At 36.9% G+C, this 25,292-nt stretch overlaps 4 protein-coding genes across 5 annotated transcripts; 2 read left to right on the top strand and 2 right to left on the bottom strand.

Moving 5' to 3' along the window:
* Positions 1-2,971: 2,971 nt before the first annotated feature.
* On the bottom strand, positions 2,972-8,015 carry LOC116304917 (pre-mRNA splicing regulator USH1G). 2 transcript variants are annotated; one of them, XM_031714714.2, is made up of 3 exons: positions 7,741-8,015; positions 4,570-5,141; positions 2,972-4,467 (listed from the first exon to the last, which is right to left on the bottom strand). In XM_031714714.2, the coding sequence occupies exons 1-3, from the start codon at positions 7,902-7,904 to the stop codon at positions 3,896-3,898; spliced, it is 1,308 nt and encodes a 435-aa protein (XP_031570574.2). In that variant the 5' UTR covers positions 7,905-8,015; the 3' UTR covers positions 2,972-3,895. The 2 variants fall into 2 exon arrangements, with proteins under 2 accessions (XP_031570574.2, XP_031570573.2); XM_031714713.2 differs by having other exon boundaries at positions 2,972-5,141.
* Positions 8,016-10,270: 2,255 nt separating this feature from the next.
* Positions 10,271-12,997, bottom strand: LOC116304906 (uncharacterized). Its single transcript, XM_089031701.1, has 2 exons — positions 12,863-12,997; positions 10,271-12,776 (listed from the first exon to the last, which is right to left on the bottom strand). The coding sequence occupies exons 1-2, from the start codon at positions 12,995-12,997 to the stop codon at positions 10,926-10,928; spliced, it is 1,986 nt and encodes a 661-aa protein (XP_088887827.1). The 3' UTR covers positions 10,271-10,925.
* Positions 12,998-18,841: 5,844 nt separating this feature from the next.
* On the top strand, positions 18,842-20,776 carry LOC148910449 (pyroglutamylated RF-amide peptide receptor-like). Its single transcript, XM_089032114.1, has 2 exons — positions 18,842-19,121; positions 19,385-20,776. Exons 1-2 carry the CDS (start codon positions 19,108-19,110, stop codon positions 20,325-20,327), a joined length of 957 nt encoding a protein of 318 aa, XP_088888240.1. The 5' UTR covers positions 18,842-19,107; the 3' UTR covers positions 20,328-20,776.
* Position 20,777: 1 nt separating this feature from the next.
* Positions 20,778-24,638, top strand: LOC148910448 (allatostatin-A receptor-like). Its single transcript, XM_089032113.1, has 2 exons — positions 20,778-21,446; positions 22,931-24,638. The coding sequence occupies exon 2, from the start codon at positions 23,128-23,130 to the stop codon at positions 24,226-24,228; it is 1,101 nt and encodes a 366-aa protein (XP_088888239.1). The 5' UTR covers positions 20,778-21,446; positions 22,931-23,127; the 3' UTR covers positions 24,229-24,638.
* The last annotated feature ends 654 nt before the right edge of the window (positions 24,639-25,292 follow it).

Here is a 25,292-nt window from a genome sequence, read left to right as displayed (position 1 = left end):
GGGTATTCCAAATCAACCTCCAGCACGTAACCTTTGTCGTCTTCTTTACCTACGTTTAGGTAAAACTCTATGGGCTTTATGTTGTCCCATTCGAAGTTGCGTACAGGTAAGTGCTGCGACATTGCCCAACCGTAGAGGTTGTTTGCGTCTAAGTAGAAGATGTATGTGGTTGGCTTCTCCGGGTCGTACTCCACCGTGGGATTGTTCGCTTTTGCGTATCGTCTGCTGGGTCCGCAAACACCGCCGCGGATACCGTCTTCCATAAAGCGGTACATGTCGTATTCCGTTAGGAGATCCAGTTGCGCGTTTGTCTTCTTTAGAAGCGCACTCCAACTAAGCCCAGGAGCCGTGTAGAAGTTCGCTGGATCCAACCCGTAGTATTCCATTGCCATCTTTCGAAAGCTTTGGAAAACATCTGCGAGCAGCACTACGTCTGAACGTAGGTAGATGTCGTGGTATTCTCCCATATTCTCACAGGAGTACTTTTCCCACACATCTAACGCATGCTGGTACTCCTCGTCCTTTATACCGGACTCGTTTAGGGTGCTGTAGAATCTCTCTTTGGGTGGTAGGGGTTCTTTGAATCGATCCCAGGAGTCCATGTATTCGTATGGGTAGACTCCTTTCCTTTCCGCGCCGTATTGACTGGAAATGGGGAACTCCGTGTTGTATTTAACCAAGTTTGCTAAGGAGTCCGCCATGAACTGCTGCGAGTCTAAGAACTTCAGCTTGCCCACAGTTACGGACATGTACCTTTCTTTGTTGTTGGGTATGCACTTTACTTCGGAGCCGTCTGTTCCTTGTAAAAGTAAGTGACTGTCGTAACCCCTTAAATTGTGAAAGAATACGGGTATTTCCATTTCTGGATCTACTTTGAAGTTTATATTGCATTTCCAATGAGCCGCTCCTCTGTATTTACCCGTGATGTGGCAGTGATCTCTAACCTTATCCACATAGAAATCCTCAACGAATGCTTTATGACAATGAATGCAGTGGGTGGAAGGCTTGTTGGGCTTTTCCCCCTTCCTTGCATACCTGCCACATTTGAAATGAGCTTCTCCTAGATACTTTCCATCTTCGTCCCACGCTTTCTTGGCCCGTCTTCCAAACTGGAGAAGCGTATGTTGGCAAATGTGGCATTTCTTTGCCTTGGTAAAAGCCTCCTGGTTCTCTTTGGTAAATACCATCTTCTTTGGGCGTCTTAATTGTTCTCTTATCTCTTCCTCCTCTTCTCGCAATGCTTCTAGAAACTCATTAGCTGCGTTCTTACCTCGGTAAATCACAGGAGGGTTGGCCTTACCATCTGATCTGACTACTATGTAACCAAAGGAGCAGATCTCGTGTAATCCTACCTTATTCGTGGCGCCACTTTTCTGCTCTTCCTTAGTTATCAACGCTTCAAAGTCTGCATATATCACGTAAGGCACCTGCATCTGCTTTTGATGGTCTGAGTACGATAGGTTCTTATCTGTGGGCATCTGGATCCGTTGCGCCACTTCTTCGACTCCGCGACATATTTCGTCGTGATCCTTTAGAGCTTTAACGCTGGTAAAGGATAACAAACAACAGTCGCAGAAATATTTCTTGCCTTTGTGTTTGGTGTGTCTGTAAAATAGTCTGCTAATATGTTTAACCCACGAATAATGTCCGCCGTGGTAGAAAAGGTGTATTCGTTCTCCTTTACTCTTTGACAACACTAGTGGTACTATCGTTTGGTCTCTGACTCCGTAAACGTTAATTGCTAAATCGTTTATTTCCTCAAATATGGGGATGTCTATCAACTGCATGGGAAATTCCACACCATCCCACTCTAAATCGTCTGTGGGATACTTACTTGTCCTACATGGATCCTTCTCTGCTGGATACAGTGCGGATCGTATTGCCCACATAAAGCAGCGGTTGTCGTCATTCTTTACGTTAACGATTGCCTTCTTCCTTTCTACCCACACCGGCAGGGGCACGTAACTTCCTCCTCGTATTGGCACGTACCTTGCCATGCTAACCTCCATACCTTCTACCTCCTCCACTGTCCAACCTGATCCTTCTTTCGTGTAGTTAGACAGCGACTCCATTATTGCTTCTAAGGCTTCGCTGAGTGACCTATCCAGATTGGTGGACTCTAATATCACTAACGACTTTGATCGCAGCATTGCTGTCGTCGTTGCCTCATCTTTTGACAAACTTACTTCTACCATTATACTCGCTTTCAGGGCTCCTAATTCTTCTATGCCTTTTCGAAGCGTTCTCTTGACCTTCCTTTCTGACTGACGCCAAAACTGTCTAACATCAATCTCACCGTTACCGGGTATTGACACCGTTTCGAAATTGCTTTGGGATTCCATCTATATAATAGGAGATATCTTATACCTAATTCCAGACCCTTTTCAGATCGTCGTAGTCATACTCACAATCCTGACAATGCCAAAACAATTTAACCTTAGTCTCAAACTTCTTACCACATCCACAATTATAGCTGCTCATACATTTCGTCTTCATCTTTAAATGCTTCTTCAAGTCCACTTCTTTCTTAAAAATTCTCTTGCAATCTTCGCACTCCATATATAGACTAACATATTTTACATAAACACGGGATGCGGGTAATCGCGGTACGAATCGAGGGGGGTACTTTAGACGGGTAATCCTCCGGTGGTCGTTGCGCTGGAACCCCCATCCCCTATACTACTTAAGTAATATACAATATTCGTGTCCGTGTTGTATCAGATATACAATCACTCGCCTTCGGCTCGTGGTTGTATATCTGATACAACACGCCCACTCGTACTGCATATATTACGTATTACTTTTTTTCACATTCAGCTTTGCACGTGCTCTAATAAAGAATTTGGAACTTTTGATCAAAACAAAATAATTTGTTACCTAGAATTTTTGACTGCTTTAACTTTGTAACTAAATTTGGAACAATGATAATTATTGTTCCAAATTATTTGTAAAAATAGTTTGTGGCTTACAATTAAACACACAATGTAGAACTGTTTATTCACCGATACAATCTTAATACTATAAATTCACTCAATGACTGCAATATTATATATTAATATTTGCTAAAAAAATGGTTTACATGCAAGTAGGCTAGGAATGAACAGAACTTTGGTTTAAAAAAAAGATTTTTAACTTGTAATCAGGATGGTTTTGAGATTAAACTTAGTTTCCAACACTGAAGTTTGAGGCTGTACCTTATCTAGTGCTGTTATATTGTAAAATTAATGCATCGAGTTGTCCATGTTGTGTAATTACTGTTTTAGGGACTGCCTCATCGTATGGATTGCAATTTGTTTCTTTTATCTAGAGAACTTAGGTGATTTTTTTATTTCAGTTTGGACGTGTGATTTTTTAATGTACTTGACTTTGCTGATATTTTTAAGGATAAAGAATTCCTAGTCTCCTTTTGACAGCTGGTTTTAGTGTCGTCACATATTGTATTCCTCTGCCACCAAAGGTGTTGCAGGAAGACACTCAAACTGGTTGCAGAGAATGCTAATCACAGAGAACACTAATGGTACATAACTGTAACACACAAGTTATCATTAAACATTCCTTCATTAGCTCTTCATTAGAATTGGTTAATCCCTGTTACTACATAAGCCTGGGGGCCAAGATTATAATGTAATAACAAGGTATCAGTATTAAGCAGGTTAATTTTTGTATCACCACTGAGCAAAACAAAAAAAGGTTTCATAACAACAGAATGTCTTTCTAATAAGCAGTTACAGTCCATTAAGTGGGGCTTAACTATACTCTTAATATTTTCTTTGCATTAAATGCCTTGCAGTTTCACTATAATTTGAACTCCTTGGTGCAACTTAATTGTGCTGGTCTATAAAAAAGTAGCTTTTTTATTTTGTTAATTTAGCTATTTCAGATTTTTAATTTAATTCTAAATTTTTGAATCAGTCATAAGTCCTGGGCTTTTGAAAGCCAACTTCCTTCTTTTCACTGCTTCTAAGATCTTGCGTCGTGGACCGAGGGGAAGGCCTAGCTCCTGTAGGTCTTTATCGCAGCACAGCATTAACGCATTAAGATCGATACTCTCTTTGAGAAATGAAGTAGAGAACTGTTCTAAGTTCAACCCTGAGAGAAAAGTAACAACAGCTCTCATGTCATCAGAAACCTCAGTTTCTGCTGAATAGTTGTCTTCTTCAAATCCTGCCGACTGCAAGCTTTCTTGATCATGATCATTACTTGTGCTGCTCTTTCGAGAGGATTGGCTGTTTTGACTTTTATGGCTTTTCATGCTACCATTTGACTTGCTTGACACAGATGGATAAAGAATTTCTGTGGAAACATTCCCCTTGTCATCGTATTTCTTTATTATGTGTCCTGATGTTGCACTAAGATTATCACAGTCGGAATCATCCGACACCAAGCTCTCGGATCCATCTTGAAGTTGGGATGATGTTTCTTTAATAACATCTAAGTCATCAAGAGACTTTGAAGTGGCCATTGGACCTGGTTTGAAAATCAAATTTGGTTGGCTTAGGGATGGACGCTTTGTTTCAGGATTTAAAGTATTGCCTGGTTTTTTTCTCTGCAGAGTATCATGAATTTTACCTTTGAGTGCTTTGAATAGATTTGACCTTTCAGAGTATGTGTCAGAATAAACATGTGAAGTTGCATTTTGGGCTTCCCACTGGTCACTGTTGTCATCAAACCCATGCCCCCCTGCCAACTCGGAGAAAGTTCGTGACCGTCCATTTGTCATAGATATTGCACTTTGCTTTCCCAAATTGTCATCTTCCTCTCCCATGTTTCCATTTCCCAGTTGATCATATTTATCTTTTAATTCATTTTTCACTTTCTTCTCGTATGCCTTGTTTCTTTCTTGTTGCAGTTTTCTTTGCTTTTTTACTCTCTTAATGGCTTCCCGTTTTGCATGGAGTTTCTGTTTTTCCACTCCTTTTTTATCTCGAAGCATCTGGATTGCAATCAGTCCGTCAAGATGTCGAACACATTCCATACGGCCATGATATGCTGCATCTTCTAAGGGAGTCCGACCATCATTGTTTAATGCCCAAATATTGCACCCAAAGTTGGTTAAAAACGACAAACAGTTAAGCTGACCACAGGATGCTGCGAGATGCACAGCTGATGCCCCATCATAATTTGGCTTGTCAGGATTCCCCCTGTCATGAAGAAACAAAATTGTTAATTTGCCAGCCATTTTAACAATAGGTTGTGTCACTTTGCTTCACTGGATTGTCCAATACATTTCTGGTTGGCACATGACCCTACCCCCTGTAAAAAGAGACGTTGTGTCAAAATGAACACCAGAAATTGAAAGAGCACCTCAATATTAATAAGAAGGCAAAGTTTTAGCCTATGATGTCGACTATAGTAGAAATAGCATTGAATATAAAATTGAATATTCCATAAGGATTTGTATGGGAAAATATTGATGTGCTTGGATGGCAACTGAAACTTTGCCTTCTTACTAATGACAAGGTGCTCTTTCCATTTCTGGTGTTCATTTTGACAAAACGTCTCTCCTTACAGGGGATAGGGTCACGTGACCTGTTGATGCAAAAGGCCTATTAAAAGACATTGAATCAACCAAAACAAATTTATTCATTGTTTATAGTCATCAAAATTGAAAATGGATAAAGAAGCTAAGTATCTAATTTAAAAAAGCTCTGGGTAAATAGGATCTTTTACCAAATCAAAAACCCATAAACAATTTGCTTCTACTTTTGTTTGAAGGTCGTACTGCTTTAATGTGTTCGCATGTATATTGGCTATCTTGTTTTTCACTTAATAATAATTGGTAAAGCCGATATTGTGCATTAATTGTTTTAGAGAGGTCATGTTTTGGAACATCTGAGATTTTTTAAAATACAATTTCAGCAAAATTTTGAAATATAGATGTAAACAGTTCACGGTTCACTGAACTTTGTTTGTGAACTTCCGAACGAACTTCCCAACCCGCCGCAGTAAAGTAATGTGAAATGCACTGTAACCACAAACTTAACATTAAAAAGTTTGAACAATACTGAATATTATATAATATCCAAGAGCTTTATATATATTTGGCTCTACTTTTTTTACTTTTATTTGTACTTTTAACTCTCTGATATGTGAATGTTTTTTTATTATTATTATTGTTATTATTTCTTCGGTGGTTGGAGCTTGGGAGGCCAACTCAATATAGGGTGTGTCAAAATTATAGAAAAATAAATTAGATTCAAGAATTGTTTTTAGAAGCAAAATAAAAAAGATGTCGATTCAATAGAAATCAGCTTAGTTTGGAGACCATCTGCAGGAGAGAGAAAGCCAGCAGGTTATCATTGAGTATCATAAATAGAGTAATATTAATCTTGCACACATAAGGTAGTAAAGCTTAGGAATACATGTTTGTCAAGACCTTTGAGAACTTATGTCCAGAATGACCTCTTGAACTTAAATAAAATAATTGTGGTGAGTTTGTACGGAACTAGCAACAACTAACAGGATTAATATGCCACAAGCTAGAATTTGCATAATCACTTGGTATTTTGTAGAATGAACTGCATACGCTGTGCGAACCATTATCGACCTTTGACGCATGTCTCTGTAGGTGGGCATGCCTCATGATAGGTTAGCGAGGCATTTTTTTTCTTGGAAATCATTGCAATAAATAGAATGAATAAAATGACTCGACATGTCCGAAACTTCAAAAATAAAAACTCCACTTGTGTACAGCTTGGCTGTCCGTTCTTTTAAAATATATTAAGGCTTTGAAACTTCGAACCTTCGTGAAAAACATTGGAGGCGTAAAGGTTAATCAATAGAAAAAATTTACGGAATGCCACTAAATATAATGTGAAATTTTTCTAGGAGGCTCTTTGATCGATGTTGTACCACTCATTAAATTTCTTTCATTGTCTTCAACACACAAAACAATTGATATTATTTTCAGCTTGAGTCACTTCGTTGTCAACGCAATTCGTTAGATATTTTGTGAATTGTTTTTCATTGATGTCGAGTTTCCAAATGTTTCATTCATTCAATCGCAGCAAAATTCCAACTCTTCACTCATTCGGAGTGGATATATTTTATTCAAACGAATTAGAAAATGAATTAGAGCATTTGATAACGCAATCGGTGGAAAGCACTCCAAGACTAAGTTTCCAGTTTCTAAGTAATAGTTCATACCTATTAGGGTAATCTTGTGTTCTACTTTTTCGACATCTCAAGTTCTACTCGCGACTTTGTTTACGTTCGTTTTAAAGAAAGGTGTGAAAAAAAAAAAAAAATTGTATATCAAAAGCTCGTATCCTATTGTAGCTCATATTTACATTGTTAAGTCTTAATCGAAAACTTTAACAAAGCTAGAAAGTTTATGGAAAAAATCAAAGTTGAATCGAATAGAATACTATTTTGTCTTTATTTCTATTTAAATGCAAATTTATTCTATACTGAACAAAAAGTATTCGAAATGCATGTTTTTGTATGCGATACAATAGCATGGATTTCAATGTTATTATTTTGTACAATATACTTAAGGATTTACCTTCTTTGAACGGATTTTAAAGGATAGACTAAGGTTATTGAGCCTACTTGAAATAAAAACTTCAAAACCACGGGAGAGTTTATTTCCGAATTATAAAAATCTGAATATGAAAAGCAACTAAAGTGCATCTGAAAAAAGCCCACACACTGCAGGAAATTGGGTGTGTAAATGAGCTGTTTTCGAAGAAAAAAAAATAATCCGAAGTGTATACAGGTGTTATACTTTTTAAAACTCACCCTTTTCCTACTAATAATCGAAGGGCTTCAACGTTTCCACAACTCGAGGCATAATGAACGGGAGTCATACCATCTTCGTCTTTACGATTCGTATCTCGCTTCGTAGCTGTCTTTAGTAGATCGACAATGCCGTCTCTGGCAGCTTTGTGGTACGGCTCTACCATGATGGAGCTTTAACTTCCCTATCTCATTCACAAGGGATACTTATTTAAATAATAAGTTCTCAGAATCAATTATCAAATGTAGTAGGTCCATACGTTACGCTCAACGGATCGAACATTGAAAATAATTTATTCAGTCTGAGAAAAATAAATACTCACACTTACCCAGCCTGCTTAGCGCCCTTAAACCGGAAGTGATATTGTCACTGCCGTTTGCGTGAGTGACTGACTACTTTAGGTGAATATTTTTACGCAGCTTGATGTATTTTTCTTTAGAATGTTTAGTCAGTGATAACAATAGGATCTATATGATAGATAACTCATGATCAGTTGCCATATACAATCAAATTATTCATTTATTAATTTCGCCATACTAAAAAAAAAAACCCGCAACCGCGTTAGCCAATATTGCCCTAATTCACTATGACGTCACTGCTTGTTTATGTGGGGGATAGAATCGCCAAATCCCATAGAGGGTTCGACGAAATTTGCTCCTAGCGAAACAGTTTAATCTAAAATGGCCTGGTTTTCAGATATGATGTGTTTTAAAATATGTACTAAAAATATTCTGAGCGTTTGCTGGCTATTCTACTTCTCTTCGTGGATTGATGCGGGTTTTAGAACAATTTTCGTCGAATTTGTGTTGATTTGACCCCTTCCGACGACCATGATCCTTTGCGTTTAAACAATAGATTGTTTTGATGTGACGTCATAGTGAATAAGGGCAATTGCTGGGGGCAAGTGATAAAACCCGAAAAGTGTGCGAATAGAAAAATATTATATTACCAGCTAAAAACGTGCAGATCAATGAGGGTTTTTCCTACCATGGACCCAGAGGCGCTAGAGTGCGAGCGTAGCGAGTTTCTTTGCGAACCGAATATAATAAAAATATATATTTGTTCGGCTCGCAAAAACATAGCCTTATTTATAAAAACACATGAAAGCGCTTCTGGAACCAAGGTAGGGTTTTCTCTTTATTGTGTTTATTTTAGATCATGGTCGAACTGCCTGATCTGATTGGCTAGCAACGCTAACATGTTAAATTTTGACAGCTTTAATTTGCCAAACATTAAATTCCCTGCTAGCAGAACCTATTTTCCTTTTGTTTTGGTTGAGAGAAAGAGAAGAGAGATTCTGCTAGCAGGAAAGCCAAACGCTAAACAATTTTGAAAGAAATTACTTGTTTGCTTGATATTGTGGAATGGGACTGATATATAATGCCTGAATAGTTTGAAGGGCTTTTCTTGTTTTCATGCTTTGTTGATATCTGACTCAGACGAGTTATTGTGTCGTCCTTGATTGGTTCTGGTGATTTTTAAGGAGATTATGCCGGGGAGTAGTTTTGGTCTGGCACACCTAGCCGCATTGAAACGGCTACAACTTCGTCTTGAATAACTCGATCTGCAAGCGCTTTTCACACAATGTCAGAAAAGGATTAAAGGTTTCAAAAATGATAAATTCGTTTGGAGCGGCCTTTTCGTTATGATGTAATGATGACATCATAGAAATCGTTTACCGCTTATTTTCTCGAAAACTAGACCTAAACTTTCAAAGCGACTTGCGCCAGTCGATAGTATTTATCAAGGCACCCAACATATTGCAATATGAAAAAAATGTATGAGAGCGTTTTCCAAATATTACGCGATGAATATTTTCATGGACTTTGACTATTATTTTCCAACGTGTCAACTTTATACCATCAAAACCGGAACTTAGTAGATTCAATATTTTTAGTAACTAGAATATAGGTACGGATATAGACACTGTCCTTATTGAGTATGAATCAAATTGTGGCTTTCTTTCTAACGTAATGGATTTTTTGATATGAAGCTAAATTACCCCATTTGTTGTCAAAAGCGATAGAAAATATCGATGAAAGCGGCATTCAAAAAATCGTCGAACGATTTTTTTCTAAATAAAGTCACTGAAAGATGTATCTTTTACAAATATTCTCCTTTAATTTCATATGCATTGAAGGGTTTTAAGGCAGTCAAATAAAAATAAGTACGTTCACAACTATTTTCGCTCACTGCTGCTTGTTGATTATTCACGCTTGACTTCCGTGTTATTCCTTGTCGCGTGCTGTTAAGTCTGACTGAGGGAAGGAAAAACTGGAGAATTTTCGAGTTACGATTTTCGAGTTACACATTATTCAAGTTACGCGCTCGGACACACCCATGTCTTGGGGACCACGCCCACTTTGCATCTGTGCGTAACTCGATGACAAACAGCGTTGAAATCAAACTCGAGTTACGTAACTCGAACCCAACAGATTGAACCTTATTTTTCAAGTTACGCGCTATTTCCGTAACTCGATTCTAAAAGTGGACAAATATTGCTTTGAGTTAAACTTTTGTTTTTTTCGCGTTATTTTTTTAGACTGATTCCATAAGTCAAGGTGGTTGTCTCGCTCAACTATCTACAACCGGCGCAGGTGTGCTTATTGTTGATTGTTGAAAATTACGTAAGCAGAATGAAACACAAAACTAAGCCTATTATCATGGTTTTTTTTTTTTTCATTACCGTGCCTTCGAGAAGTGACGAGGTTGGATCATTCGGGATAAAGTATTTGGTACTTTTCGTACCTTTAAATGCATGAAGGTTCGGTTCATTTATTTACTTGCTTGTTTGCTTGTTAGTTCTTTAACTGACTTCGTTCATAGTGTTTTGTGTTTGTTCTCTTGTTTTTTTGTTTGTTTGCTTGTTATTTGTTGGGTTTGCATGTTTGTTTGTAAGTTTGTTTGTCTGCTCTGTTGTCGGACTTTGCATGTTTCACGGTTCGTTTTTCTGTTCGTTCGTTTGTTTGCTCGTTCGCTTGCCTTTTTCTTTAAATTTATTTATTTGTTTCTTTGCATGTTTGTCTGTTTTTTTTCGCTTGTGTATGTTTTCCTGTTTGTTTGTTTATCTCTTGCATGTTTGTTTTCATTATTTCGTTGTTGTTGTTGTTTTTTGGATGGCAATGAACTAAACATAAGTTTTACTGGGCATGATAAACAACATTCACTTGGTAATGTCCAAATCCCTCTAACCTCTCAATAGTTTCAACTTTTCCCTCTCTTGTGACCTAGATGTTTTATCAAAGCTTTCAAAGCTTTTCTCACTGCCATATCCAGTGTAGTGTTTAGCAGTCACTAATGGTGTCCGAGCTTGATTGATTCGAGGAAGGACTAATTCCTTACGCTCTATGTCATCTGGAAGCTCAATAAAACTAATCTTTTTACTCCCTCTTTGAATTTTTATGCCGTTTGAGCTTGAAGTAGTACTTTCCATAATACTCGAATTCTTTCTGTTACTGTCTAAAGTTTCATTCCTCCCGTTATTTTCATGGTTTCCCTCTTCACTTGCAGACACAGCCTCTTCTCGGCTGTAATTTAGATTTCCTGTTTCCATATGTTCTTCTGCAGTTTCTGTATGTTGTTTGACTTCATCTCGATAGCCCTGCTTCCCTTTGGCAACGTCCTCTCCTTCAAGATTATTTTCCTTGGCTCTTGTCTTTAAATCGTCAAGAAAAGATGGATACAATGCTGTGATGTTGTTCTTTTCTTTCTTCATATCACCTGTCATTTGTGCAAATGCAGTAAAAGCCCTAACTTTTATAAAGGCGGTTCGTATTTTTTTATCTCTGGATTCCTTTTCTTCTGGTGTTTGTAACACCGAGGAATAAAAGTCCTCTTTATTGTCATCGCCGTTCGGTCCCATCCAAATGCCTCCAAAATCTCCAATCTCTTTTTTCTCATTCGACTTTACTAAAAGATGTTTTTGTTCAAACTTTGCCTTTCCACTTTCGCTAGATTCAGATGCTCCAGCATTTACCTGAAATACACTGAAATCTTTATCTTTCGATTCCTTGCCAGATGTTTGCTGTACCGTAGTCTGCTGGAAACCTTTTTCAATGGTAAGCAGCTCATTTTCCTGGCAGCCAACGTTGCTATGGCAACCGGCTTTCTCAACAACCACGGTGTGAACTGGGTGAACAGTATTTGCGTGGCAGTCAGCAGCTTTGACAAGACTGAAGCGTTTCTTCGTTTCTAAATGTCGATGCGGTTTTTGAATGATCCCACTAGGGACTCTACCCTCCAGGACCACACTTGATTGACAGTTATTAATGTCACGTGACTCTATGCCACCAATGGCATTCACGCTACCTGTGTTAGTGTTAGTATTGGTGTCTTGGATATGACTCGTGACGGAGTTGCTTGGCTTCCAAAAGTGCAGAGTTCTCAGCATGCATTTTCTGAAGTGTTGGCTTTGGACGCTGTAGACGAAAGGATTTACGCTCGAGTTGAAAAGAAGAAATACATGTGTGAGAGTTACAATGAATGGTAGATGCGGAATGGTTATAAAGTTGGCTGTTAACCACAAAGTAAGGTTTGGAAGCCAGCATATACCATAGATGATAGTCACGGTGATGACCACCTTAGTCACGCGCTTGCGTGACCGGATCACAGCCTTGCGTGACTCAGATACCCTCCCATCCTTTTTGATCCAAAGATCGTAGACGACTTTTCCATACAGGAGTCCCATAGACAAGAGAGGAACAGGACCACAGGCGAAAAACCAAAGAAAAGCCCACGTCTTCTGGATGATGTCAGACCACTCGTAAATACAGGAAGCTTTCTTCTGATCGTATCGTATCGCTATGAAATCCGGCATTATAAATCCTATGGCATACATCCAGCAAACGACCAACACAATCTTGAGCTTTTTTTTATTCAGTCTACCACGTGAACTATAAGGATGAACAACAGCACTGTAGCGCTCGACGGAGATGACGATCAGAGTGAAGACCTGCGCGTGAAGCCCCACCCAGGAAATGGTCCCAAGGACACGAACTTGCAGATGACGTCCGCGCGCACATCGAAGGGATAGACTATGCTATCAGCAAAGACATAGCGCATCAGAAGAAAGACAGCGACAAGTGTGTCAGCAATACCGAGGTTGATCAGGAGGTAATACATTACGGTGTGCATCGAGCGATTCCGAAGAACAGATAAGACAACGAGAGTGTTGCCTAGAACGCCACAAATGGAAAGAACACCGATAAACACTTGGATAAAGAGTACTCCTTCGTACGAATCCAACACTATTTGCCCCATCCTAGTCGATGTAATGTCTCAATTAGTGACTGACAATGTATGTTCCGTCATTTGATGGGATAAAACCCACAATTTAAAATGTTTTATCTTTGCGAATCAATTGTGGGTCCCTTGTTTTGTCCCTTGTTTTTCAACCATATTCTGCCTTTCTTGTTTCTTCTTCTTCTTCTTTCTTTCTTGTGACAACGAAGCAATAGCAAACACACTGTGCACTTGGAAAATTCTATATTCGTACAAAAAAATCATAATTAAAATTTTGGCTTGTGTTTTTTGATGTTCTTCATAATGCATCCGGACGTTTAGTGAGTTAATTATTTAAATATATATAAAATGAGAAAAACTAATAGTATAGTATGGAAGCAAAAGAACAGCAAAAAGAAAATACTGGTGAAAGGAATTGTTAAGCAGGAAAAAAAGAAATATCACTGAATACAGTATGTTCAAAGGTGTTTTTTTTTTTTTTTTTTTTTTGCTGCAAATTTAAGCGATTGAGACGAGAAGCTTGAGTAGAAAGTTTCAGATTACTTAGCAAACAAGCCAGAAATAAGGTAGCATGAAGAAGAAAAAAACTGTAGTTTAAAATTAACCAAACCTGTTAGGTATTTTTTTCCCGCCGGCTGTATTAAGAGAAGACGAAAAGCTTAGCTTAGGTGAGTTTGAGATTCACATTGGAATCAAGCCAGATGTAAACTATAAGCTTACAAAATAGACCAATGTGATGAATGGATTAAGGTGAAAAGCTACTTCAGTTAGCTTGAGTGAGTTTGGCAAGAGACTCGCATTGAAATTAACCCCGAGAAGTGAAGTAGGGGAAGAAAACAAGGTGTTTTTTTAAGTCCTGGCTGCAAATTAGTTTAAGAAAAAACGAAAACCTTCAATGCAATCAAACCAATAGTGAAGTAGGGAATGAAAACGTAGCTATTATTTACAGTGTGTGTAATTGTAGAAACTTTCGTTTGCTGACATGAAGATTAATAAAGCCATACAGAAATATATAATTCGGCATAATAGGCTGCTGGTGGGCTTAGATAATCTATGATATCAATCATATATTAGCTTGTCCAAGTCAAAAAAATTAAAAATTTCATTAAACTTCTTGTAAAAGTAATATCTTTGGTTGATATTGGAAGAATTGACATTTTTATTTGAATAATACTCAAAAGAGAAAAAGACCCACTTGCATGAAAATCTCATGACTGGTGGGCGCTTTGAAATTTCTTGCCATTGTTGACTCGAGCGAGCTATCTTAATTTCACCTTATGCAAACAATTACTGTCTTTGCTTACAGCTGTGATTATTTTTAGTTAACTAAGTACATTAAATCATTGAAACCCGCGAAACGTTTAGAGTTCTGTTGTTAAAACTAGCGTATTGATGTATTTCGCTATGACATCATGCTATATATACGCTATTTCATGCAGCCCCTGAGTTGTGGAACTCCCTCCCATGAACATTAGAGCCTGTGATTCTCTATCAGGTTTTAAGAAAGATCTTAAATCTTGGCTCTTCCAGCAAGCGTACAATAACCATCCTAGCTAATTATCATTACTAGTTTATTCTATGAATATATTATTTATTTATTTATTTATATTTATTAATGTAATACTGTTTTGTAATTTAAGCTTAAAGTCTGTAAAGCGTTGTTGAATCTTGTAGAATTGACGCTATATAAAATAAATGTATTATTATCATCATTTTTTTTTTGTTTGTTTGTTTGTTTTTCCTTTTCTTTATAATAATTTGTTGTGCTTTTTAATGTTTGTTTGATTGTATTATTCAAACTTTTCTTCTAATCGATTCAAGTAGAAAACTGCCTAGGTTATAGTGAGGTTTACATTTGTGTGTAAGAAAAATTATAATAAAGTTTACATTATTATTATTATTATTATTATTATTATCATCATCATCATTATTATTATTATTATTATTATTATTATTATTATTATCATTATTATTATTATTCCAGGATTTATCAATGATCTCAACTCGATTGATTTTTCCAGTTCATGTGACTTGAGGTCGGAGCGAGCCGCTACCATCATAGCCAGACTTCCTGCGCGCGCAAACGTCTTCCTTCCCACGTACAATCGTCTTCCTACTTGAGCAGAACATTCCTTTGTAATTTTTATCATGTAATCAGCTTTTTTTTTTCGAGGAGCGAGCCAAACAAAAACCTCGATAGAAATTTCTTGCTAACTTGAAAGGAATGACGCATGCGGTCAGATTTCGTTCTGGGATTATATAGAAAATTTATCGAAGAAATCTCAAAAGTGCTATCAGAGAGAGAAACAACAGAGATCAAGGTAAATCCCATTTTTTGGTGCAGCTTAGCGGTTTATAGATGGGACGCCGGCGAAACTCATTCTAAAGTATATACACGTCTACGTAGGACCATAGTTAATGGGGAATGGTTATGAAACCTATTGTTACTAGGTCTTTGTTCACTTTTTTCAAGCTTGACCATGCAAAATCCTGGGTATTACCATTGTTTTACCATTGTTGGCAATGGCTGAGTGAACAGACAAAAATCTTTCTTTTGACTGCTAGTTCAAAATACTTAAAGATTTGTAAGAGATATTTGAATATTCCTTACAGCAATCCCATACACAAAGTTAATGTTTACTTATTTTGCAATTTCGGATGAGCATAAATCAAACATTGTGCACGGTCAAGACCGGTTCAACATCAAAAGCGAACAAAGACCTGATAACAATAGGTTTCCTAACCATTCCCCTCTATTAACTATAGAAGGACGCACCGCTTTTGAACCGATCATAGATTTACATCTTACCATGCGCATGTCATAGATTACGAACATTTTCTGCACATGCTCATAACGTCGTTCACTTCGAATTGTCCGTGCATTAACACTGACCTCTGATTGGCTGTTGACGGAGAGCAAATTTTGGGACACTTTGCGCACCACGCTGGCTGTACTTTTGATCGGTCATCGCGCATTCTGTCATGTAAAAAAGACATGTTATAATCATTCCTCGTTAAAGGATGAATTCTATTTTCAATTTAAATATCTTTTAAATTGCTTTCGGGACTCAGGTAATCATGAAAAATGAAATACGTATCCAATTAATTCTTAATTTTTAGTCGGCACAATTATGTCGATTGAATGAATATCAAAATCCTAAGCAATATGCTAAAAATATCGACTCGCAACAGTTTAGAGTTTTCTAAATTATGTTTATGGGATGGATGTATTGGCTAAGAAAAGCCTCCAGATGTTGGTAATATGTATAATTATTTATTCATTTTTCGAATAATGAACGCGCACAAAATTTATTATTGTTAATAAAGATTAAATTATTCACTAAAAAAAGGAAAGGAAAGGAATGGACAAACCTTGTATCTAAAGAAATCATTGAACTGATGAACGCGCACAAAATTTATTCTTCTTTCCATAGTAAATTAACTACGCTTTTTCTAAAGGTAAAAAACACAAGGTAAGGAGATCCGCAACTTTTTTTTATCGTAGAAAGGAAGCACTTCATATTAATTCTTTTCAATAGTCAGTGGACACGCATAGGACGACAGCTAAACTAAGTAAAGGTTTTTTTATCATGGTTTCATGATGTATATTAAAACAAAATTATTTGGTTCGTTATCAATTTAGACATGAATCGGTTTTTCGTGTCACTGAAATTTAGAAGCTTTAAAATTTTACCAAATATCATTTTTTTATTCTTATGCATGTAATTTAAAATGATACGAAGGATCATTCTAAATTCTTCATCTGGTCTTCCACTCTCTTATCTAAGCTCGGTTCTCTTTGCATATAAATGTAATTAATATTTTCATAAATTTTAAACTTTAGAAATTCGAGGTTTAAGAGCGTCTAACTTTTTAAAATAAAAATTAAAGCTTTAGAAGTTAAATTCAATCTTTAAGTGGCCTAGGGGGAAATGGCGGGAAAGGAGTTTACCTCGCAGGCGCGCTTCGAAAGCAAGCGCAGCCATAACTTCAAGTAGTTATAAGTTACTTCATGTTGAAATATTTTTGCACTGAAATCAAACAGGAATTTTTAAAAAAAATACATAACTGAACCTGAAACACCATTTTAGACCTAAAAACTAAAAGTTAGATACTAACTTGACAAAAACAACAGATGTCTAACACGTTCTCGTTTCCCGACTCTGATTACTTTATTTTTCTGTAACTTTAATATATTAATTCCGTCTTTGAACAAAGATTAGGCAAATACAAAACGAGTTATAACGAACTGGAATATTTCAGCTGGAAATGATAGTGGTTTTGTTTGAGTTTCTGCTGTAGAACTGTCACTTTTGTTTGTGTACTGACTCCTACAGCTAGGAAAACAAACTGACTACCTTCCTGGAAGTTTTTTTAATTAATTTGTACCAAAGTTTAGACGACTAGTAAGAAAAGCCTAGAAGAAGTGTTTGTATAGGATAGTGTTGTATTTAGGATTGAAATACGTATGCAGTCATTTCGTCTTTTATAATCCATTTGTATTGTTGGATAGAAGTTCCATATGTGTCCCAGAGCAGCACTGTATTATTATTTATTTATTTATTTATTTTTTTATTTTTTGACTTTTCCTTTTGTTTTTATTTAATAGCAAGACCTTTATATTAACACTCTACACGGAAATTGTATACTAAACAAAAGGTCTGTTGAATTTGCGTAGCACCTGGCAAACCATTCTTTTTTCAGTATTGTTTGCTATCATGTTTCACTGCTTAAAAATCGCAATGAAATTATAAGAAAGGAAGTAGTTTCTGAAGGTATCGAAAACAATAAAGACGTTCGCCTGAATACAGTTCGTACAGTTCAAAGTTGGTTTACTAATAATTAGTTTTTCCAGTTGAATAGCAAAATGATATCAGAGATACACTCTATTGCCTTCAAACAATTCTTTCAAGTCTAGGCATTTGGTCAATACAATAAAGAAAGTGGGATCTGCCATTCAAAGCTCCAGTTCGGTGTTGACACAGATTTTATGAAGACGATGAGTGTCTATTTTTTAAAATTCGATAAACTACAATTCAACACTTGCTTGTTTAGATGGTTATAAGGATTAATTGAAAACTGAATAGTGAGATCGACTCAACTCTAAGATTTCTAGATCCTTCACAGCGTAATTTTTGTACGTATAAATGTATTCTTGGTATGTGACCACACGGCGTCTACTCAACTGTTTCTCTTTTATATTTTTTTCAATCAAAAACCCTTTTTCTATAGCTATTTCTCAGTCCTTTTTCCCCCTTTTTGTACTTTCTTCCTTTGTTATTTTTTCTTTAGCATTTGGTCAGCTGTTGTAAACCATGACCACTGAATAATGTTCTGATCCCTCTATTAACTTCTTGTTGGTAATGAATATAATTCACTACTCAAGGTCAAGCTGCCCAAATATACGAAACCTCTTCTATTATATTACGAACAACTATAATAACAGCTTTTTTTCTTTACCCTATGAAATACTTTCGTTCTCATTCTCGAATATTTGAAATAATAAACGAAGGATCCATAAGCGGGAAGAAAATAAATAGGTCCCAGTATGACGCTGCGGAACACCACAGTGGGACCTTAGAAATTGCATTCGTACTAAAGAAGCGTATAAGACAATATATTTTATTAGAATCCCAGAACAAAACGTGACATTGGAACCGTCATAAATATTACTTCAGTCAGAAAGCTGCTTGACTAGTCTGATAACAGATTTCTCCTCGGCATAATATAGAATAGTTGTCAACTAACTTTTATAGGCGAGAGCAACTCATAACGTACACTTTTCTTCGTATTCTAAGCAAGATTAATGTTTTTAATTTCCTTTCTAATTTCTTTGACTCAATTTACTCGTGACCAATTTTGTCTCATACACATCTGAGCAATATCAAAAAATACGTTCATGCTGTTAAAACTTCATTAATCTAGACTTCGTTATTGCTTTTCTAAAGCTTTGAGTGTAGCTTAGCTAGAGGTCAGTTTGGCCCTACCAAGATGGGAACATCAATTTTATGGGCAGGATTTCTTGTAACTTCTTCAATATCTCATTTCAGCACCAATTTTTTTATAATTTATCTTATCTTTTTTTTGTATGTTAACGTTAGGTAGAAGACAATTATGCAGTGATCTCAATGAAGATGAAAAGGTATTCTACCGTGTCGCATCACCTTCTCATATATTGACGTTTACAAGCCATTGATGACCAGATTTATCGCTCCAACTGCTTGCTAGCAAGATATAAAACAAATATATTCATCTCCAATTAACATTTCTTAGTTTGCTAGCTTACGTGGTAATTTCAATGTCTGTATCCGAAGAAGATGCTGTTATTTGCCGCATATTCTTTGCTGTTCTTTCTACCATCAATATCATTGGAAACACACTCGTTATCTTCTCTGTTCTTCGCAGTCGATCCATGCAGACCAATATGAACTACTTGCTGGTGAATCTTGCGATTGCAGACACTCTCGTTGGGATCTTTCTTCTTCCACGATATGTTTTTAATCAATTGGTAGAATATCCCAATGATTTGATCGCCGACATCATCTGCAAGCTCTTGACGTACGCGTCCATCTCCTGGGTGGGGCTTCACGCACAGGTCTTTACTCTGATCGTCATCTCCGTCGAGCGTTACAGTGCTGTAGTTCATCCTTATAGTTCACGTGGTAGACTGAATAAAAAAAAGCTCAAGATTGTGCTATTTGCTTCTTGGTTGTACGCGTTCTCGTTCAACATGCCATATTTTGTACTTCTCGAATACGACTATGAGAAGAAAGCTTGTGTCAAAGAATGGTCTGCGCTCGCACAGAAGATATGGGCTTTGATGTGGCTGGTGACGTGTGGTCCTATCCCTCTATTCTCTATGGGATATCTGTATGGAAAAGTTATCTATGATCTATGGATCAAGAAAAACAGGGTCACGAGTGCGTCACGCATTGCAGTCACAATGTCACGCAAGAGGGTCACTAAAATGGTCATCACTGTTGCTGTTATCTATGCAATTTGTTGGCTTCCAAACCTCATAGTTTTTAACATTCATAAATACTTTGATGATTTTCCCATTCTTGATCTCCTTTACATGCTTTCGCATCTGTTCTTGCTCCTAAACTCGAGCGTAAATCCCTTTGTTTACACGATCCAAAGTCGACGCTTCAGAAAAGCTATGATGGGAAGCCTGTGTTTCTGGAAACAGAAGCAGCTGGTGATGAGCGAGACACCAGAAACAAAGCGGTCAAAGTCTTTTACTGCAAATATTAGAAATAACGCTCAACCCTCTAATATTTACCGAATAGGGATAAAAGAAAGTGCAATAGAAATGACTAATGTTCCTGTCAAAGATGAAGTGTGTTAACACAGTCGTTCCTGTCGTAACCAAACCCAACGTCAACTTTATCGATCCCCGAGACAACTACTTCAGGGCTGATCAAAGTGGGGGCACGGTTAACTCATAGATTGAGTTAAAATGTCGCGTGTTAGGTTTTGCGGAGAGAGAACAACCGGAAAACTTAGAGAAAAGCATTCGCATCAAGAGAGAGACCTAACAAACTCTACTCACGTGATGCCAACCTGAGACGTATGTGGAGGTGATTAGAGGCGCATGACATGATGCGGCTGTAGAGTTCAGAGCCCTCGCTCTTAGTACAGTCACGCCATTTCTAAACAAAAAGCAATTCAATTCCAAGACCAATGACGTTGGGCAGCTCTGAAGTAGCCACATGCAATTACCTAATTATAATAACCTATTAGACAAAGATGATAAAACTTTAATAACGACTTTAAATACAATGTTTTTTCCCTTGATTACTGGTTTTAGCTGTAAAATAGCATAAATTATATCTAACAAAGTTCCTACAGCTGTCCTTTTCTTGAAATTAGGCCTGTAATATATACTTAAATCAATAACTGTAATGTTAGAAATAAGTATTTATATATGAAATGAGGCTCCACAATTATCCAAGTAGAGCTGTTGTCAACATCCTGTCTCTTAATCCAAGTACAGCTGTTGTTAACATCCTGTCTCGTGATGTTGTCGTACGTCTATCAACCAATCAAATATCAGCTTCAAATCAACCAATTAAATATCAGCCTCAACAAACCAATCAAATATCAGCTTACGATTCATTTTAGAAACCGCATAATTAATGAAGAGTCGTCATTGGCTAACTGTGGGAAAGGCGTGTGTTGACCTATCATTGGTTATGATTGGCTAATAAAAGAAAAGTAATGTGATTGGTTGATCTATGATAGCAATGTGGTGGCCAATCACATTGCATGGTTGATAAGCAAGCTCCACAGTAACGGCTAAAAAGGCAAGTGCAAATAAATGTTTATTTGTAGACGTTTTCTATCGAAGAATCGCAAGCTTCAAGAGCATCATACAGACAGCAAGGACTTCTTACTCTGAATTTCAAACTGTAAATCGTTTGGTGTTTCTCTCTAGCTTGATTTTCCAGAGAAAAACAAAGCTCAGGTACGCTAATTAATATAAAAATTAAAATGCTCTTTTTTTGTTTTGCTATTTGATATTTATGAAAGTTGATACACCAAATACCCTCTCGTCAGATTTTTCTTTGAACTTTTTCATGATGAAACTTCATCATACTTACGCCTGTAGAGGAGGTAAAATGAGACTCTGCTCGCAGGATACATCATACTTGAACTTGCATAAGAAATAAGATGGACTTCAAGGATTCTTAGATAAACTTAGTTTAGCTGTCATTTAACAACCAAGTGGGCTATATTTGTACGTAAAATGCTCTTTCGTATACAGGATAGTAAGTCGTGAAGAAGCAACAAATTTCTAAAGAAAAATTTCTAATTTTCGGCCAGCTTCATCAAATAGATTAATTCCGGTTTATTGGATGTGATGAATATTTGTCATTTCGTGTAGAAAAGTGACACCTAGTTAAATAGGATAAATAATTTATTAGAGTAAAGCTCATGAAAGGCGCACGCTTTTGATACGAACGGCCCTACATTTCAATATCTTAATTTCCCACACAATCTATTAAGTACATGAATCTGTTTATCGGTAAAAAGGATATTGATACCTACTAGGCTAATTACGAGACCAGAGGAAACTCACAAAACCTATAATGAGTTTCGGCGTGTGATCACAATGATTTACAATAACGGAAGAACCGCTGCTTTTCCATACGCTTTTCTCGTTTATGGAGGCTCTGGGTAGTTTTGGTCTGGCACACCTAGCCGCATTGAAACGGCTACAACTTCGTCTTGAATAAATCGATCTGCATGCGCTTTTCACATAATGTCAGGAAAGGATTAAAGGTTTCAAAAATGATAAATTAGTTTAAAGCGGCTTTTTCATTATGACGTAATGATGACATCATAGAAATCGTTTACCGCTTATTTTCTCGAAAACTAGACCTAAACTTTCAAAGCGACTTGCGCCAGTCGATAGTATTCATCAAGGCACCCAACATATTGCAATATGAAAAAAATGTATGAGAGCGTTTTCCAAATATTACGCGATGAATATTTTCATGGACATTATTCCAGCGAGTCAACTTTACGGTTCTACGGTTTTTACTCACGAGTTGTGAAGTATCATAAAACCAACGAGCGAGTCTTCGAGCGAGTAATTGGACGTATCTTTTTTTTCACACGTGAAAAAGCGAAACGCGCTTTGTGATTGATCGGGAACAGGGAACGAATTACAATATATTATATTGAGTAAATCTCGGTATGTATATGATAAAAATGAATGTATTATAATGTTAAATTGCGCAAAACAAATAATAAACTATTACTATATTTTTATACTATGATATAATGTTGAGATTTATAGCAGCTATGTTTTGAACCCGATATTTAATGCAATCGAGTATAATACACTCGTCACATAATGTGGGAGCATCTGTGTCAATAGATCCTAGGTTATTTGTGTTTAATCTCTTTCTTTTTTCTTGTAATTTGACTCTTTTCCCCATCAAGGTGGTGATGTAAGAAGAGTCTGCTCATCAATCATTTGACACATGTCCATCTCGTCAAGTAGGATGAAATAATCGCTCGACTTCAGTTTCACTTCATATCAGCTTCTTTTTTTGAACCGACTCTGACAGTGACAACACAAAAATATTACAAAGGACTAAAAGTTTAATTGGAGTAAACCTTTTGGGATCAGGAAAGTAATGGCTGTGTCCGAAGAAGATGCTGTTATTTGCCGCATATTCTTTGCTGTTCTTTCTACCATCAACATCATTGGAAACACACTTGTTATCCTCTCTGTTCTTCGCAATCGATCCATGCAGACCAATATGAACTACTTGCTGGTGAATCTTGCGATTGCAGACACTCTCGTTGGGATCTTTCTTCTTCCACGATATGTTTTTAATCAATTGGTAGAATATCCCAATGATTTGCGCGCCGACATCATCTGCAAGCTCTTGACGTACGCGTCCATCTCCTGGGTGGGGCTTCATGCGCAGGTCTTTACTCTGATCGTCATCTCCGTCGAGCGTTACAGTGCTGTTGTTTATCCTCATAGTTCACGTGGTAGACTGAATAAAAAAAAGCTCAAGATTGTGCTATTTGCTTCTTGGTTGTACGCGTTCTCGTTCAACATGCCATATTTTGTACTTCTCGAATACGACTATGAGAAGAAAGCTTGTGTCAAAGAATGGTCTGCGCTCGCACAGAAGATATGGGCTTTGATGTGGCTGGTGACGTGTGGTCCTATCCCTCTATTCTCTATGGGATATTTGTATGGAAAAGTCGTCTTTGATCTATGGATCAAGAAGAACAGTGTCACGGATGCGTCACGCATTGCAGTCACAATGTCACGCAAGAGGGTCACTAAAATGGTCATCACTGTTGCTGTTATCTATGCAATTTGTTGGCTTCCAAACCTCATAGTTTTTAACTTTAAGAACTATTTGAATAACATTTCCTTTTTGGATCTTCTTTACATGATTTCGCACATCTTCCTGCTCGTAAACTCCACAGTGAATCCATTTGTTTACAGTATTCAAAGTCGACGCTTCAGAAAAGCTATGTTGGGATCCATGTTCTTTTGGAGATCGAGAAGAGTACTGAGTAATTCAGTGTCCATGATTTCCAACTTCAGGAAGAAGAATATGTTAAGCAACGACCGGAAAAATTCCGTAACAGCTATGAAAGGAGGCGAACTACCTATTACTTTAGATTGTTATGCGCATGACACAGTCGAGATGACACGTGAGACGCATGCACAGTCACACGACGTTAAGAAATCCCAATCAAGCAAGCGATAGTTTATGAAAGTGGGAAGTATGACATTTAAGTAAAGCAACGACAGAACATTTTAAAACGGTACTGACTGAATTCATAACAAGTGACGACGTGACACTTGGAGTCACGCAACGTATAAACAGCTATGAAAGAATCTGACGAACTTCTTTAGTGCGCATGTCTTAGGGATGCCAAACAAATGTATAAGTATAGTTTTATAAATGAGCAGGAGCGTACAAAGAGATATTTAGTCGAATTTTTTCGATTGTACGTTAAGTCATCACGGCCTCTCGAAGGAGCGTTGGTGCCATTCAACAAATGTGTTCTCATTATACTAGCATCCATTGTTAATGGCAATAAAATGGCCGCCATACTTTTGTCTTTTAACTCTCTTGGGAATGCAATCCATCAATAAAGAAAACACTTGTCTGAACTTATACTTTTTATATTAATTATGATCTCTTTGTTTTACGTTGAAGATTGTATAAAATGGCTTATTTACACGTGCAATCATGGTTTCTGGTTCAACTGATCTCATTGCGAAGTTTGCATGCTAACACAGCTCAAACTGCTTTGCATTATAGTTTTCTTATTCGACATAATACTTACCTACGAAGGTCAGTCGTGTTTTCCCCATTTGCATTCTTACGTTGACAGAACTAGAGAAGAAAAATTACTGTCATTAGTACAGCACTTTCAACCAGGACTTCCATAACTTGGCTGTGATAAGGTGGACGCTGACCACAAGTACTGCATGCAACGGTTGCATAACTAATAATAATAATAATAATAATATATTTATAACGCGCATATTTCATGTGGATATGTTTATATGCGCAGAAATTAACTTTGCCATTCAATTAAATAAATTGGATAAAAAGAAATATAGATATAACATAATATAGTATAGTATATAATAATATAAATATATAAAATAAATAAAATATATAGTAAATAGCAATAAAGATGTATAAAATTCTAAGTAAAAGCTAATTTAAAAAGGTATATCTTAACAAGTAATTTAAATTTCCTGATACACAGTTCATTCCTGATTTCAACAGAAAGAGCGTTCCACAGTTTAGGGGCC

Source organism: Actinia tenebrosa, unplaced genomic scaffold (assembly GCF_029948245.1).
Source record: "Actinia tenebrosa isolate PJP-AT-01 unplaced genomic scaffold, QUT_ActTen_1.0 PGA_scaffold17__23_contigs__length_9995812, whole genome shotgun sequence".
Classification (NCBI taxonomy): domain Eukaryota; kingdom Metazoa; phylum Cnidaria; class Anthozoa; order Actiniaria; family Actiniidae; genus Actinia; species Actinia tenebrosa.
This window is presented reverse-complemented; position numbering and strand designations above follow the sequence as displayed.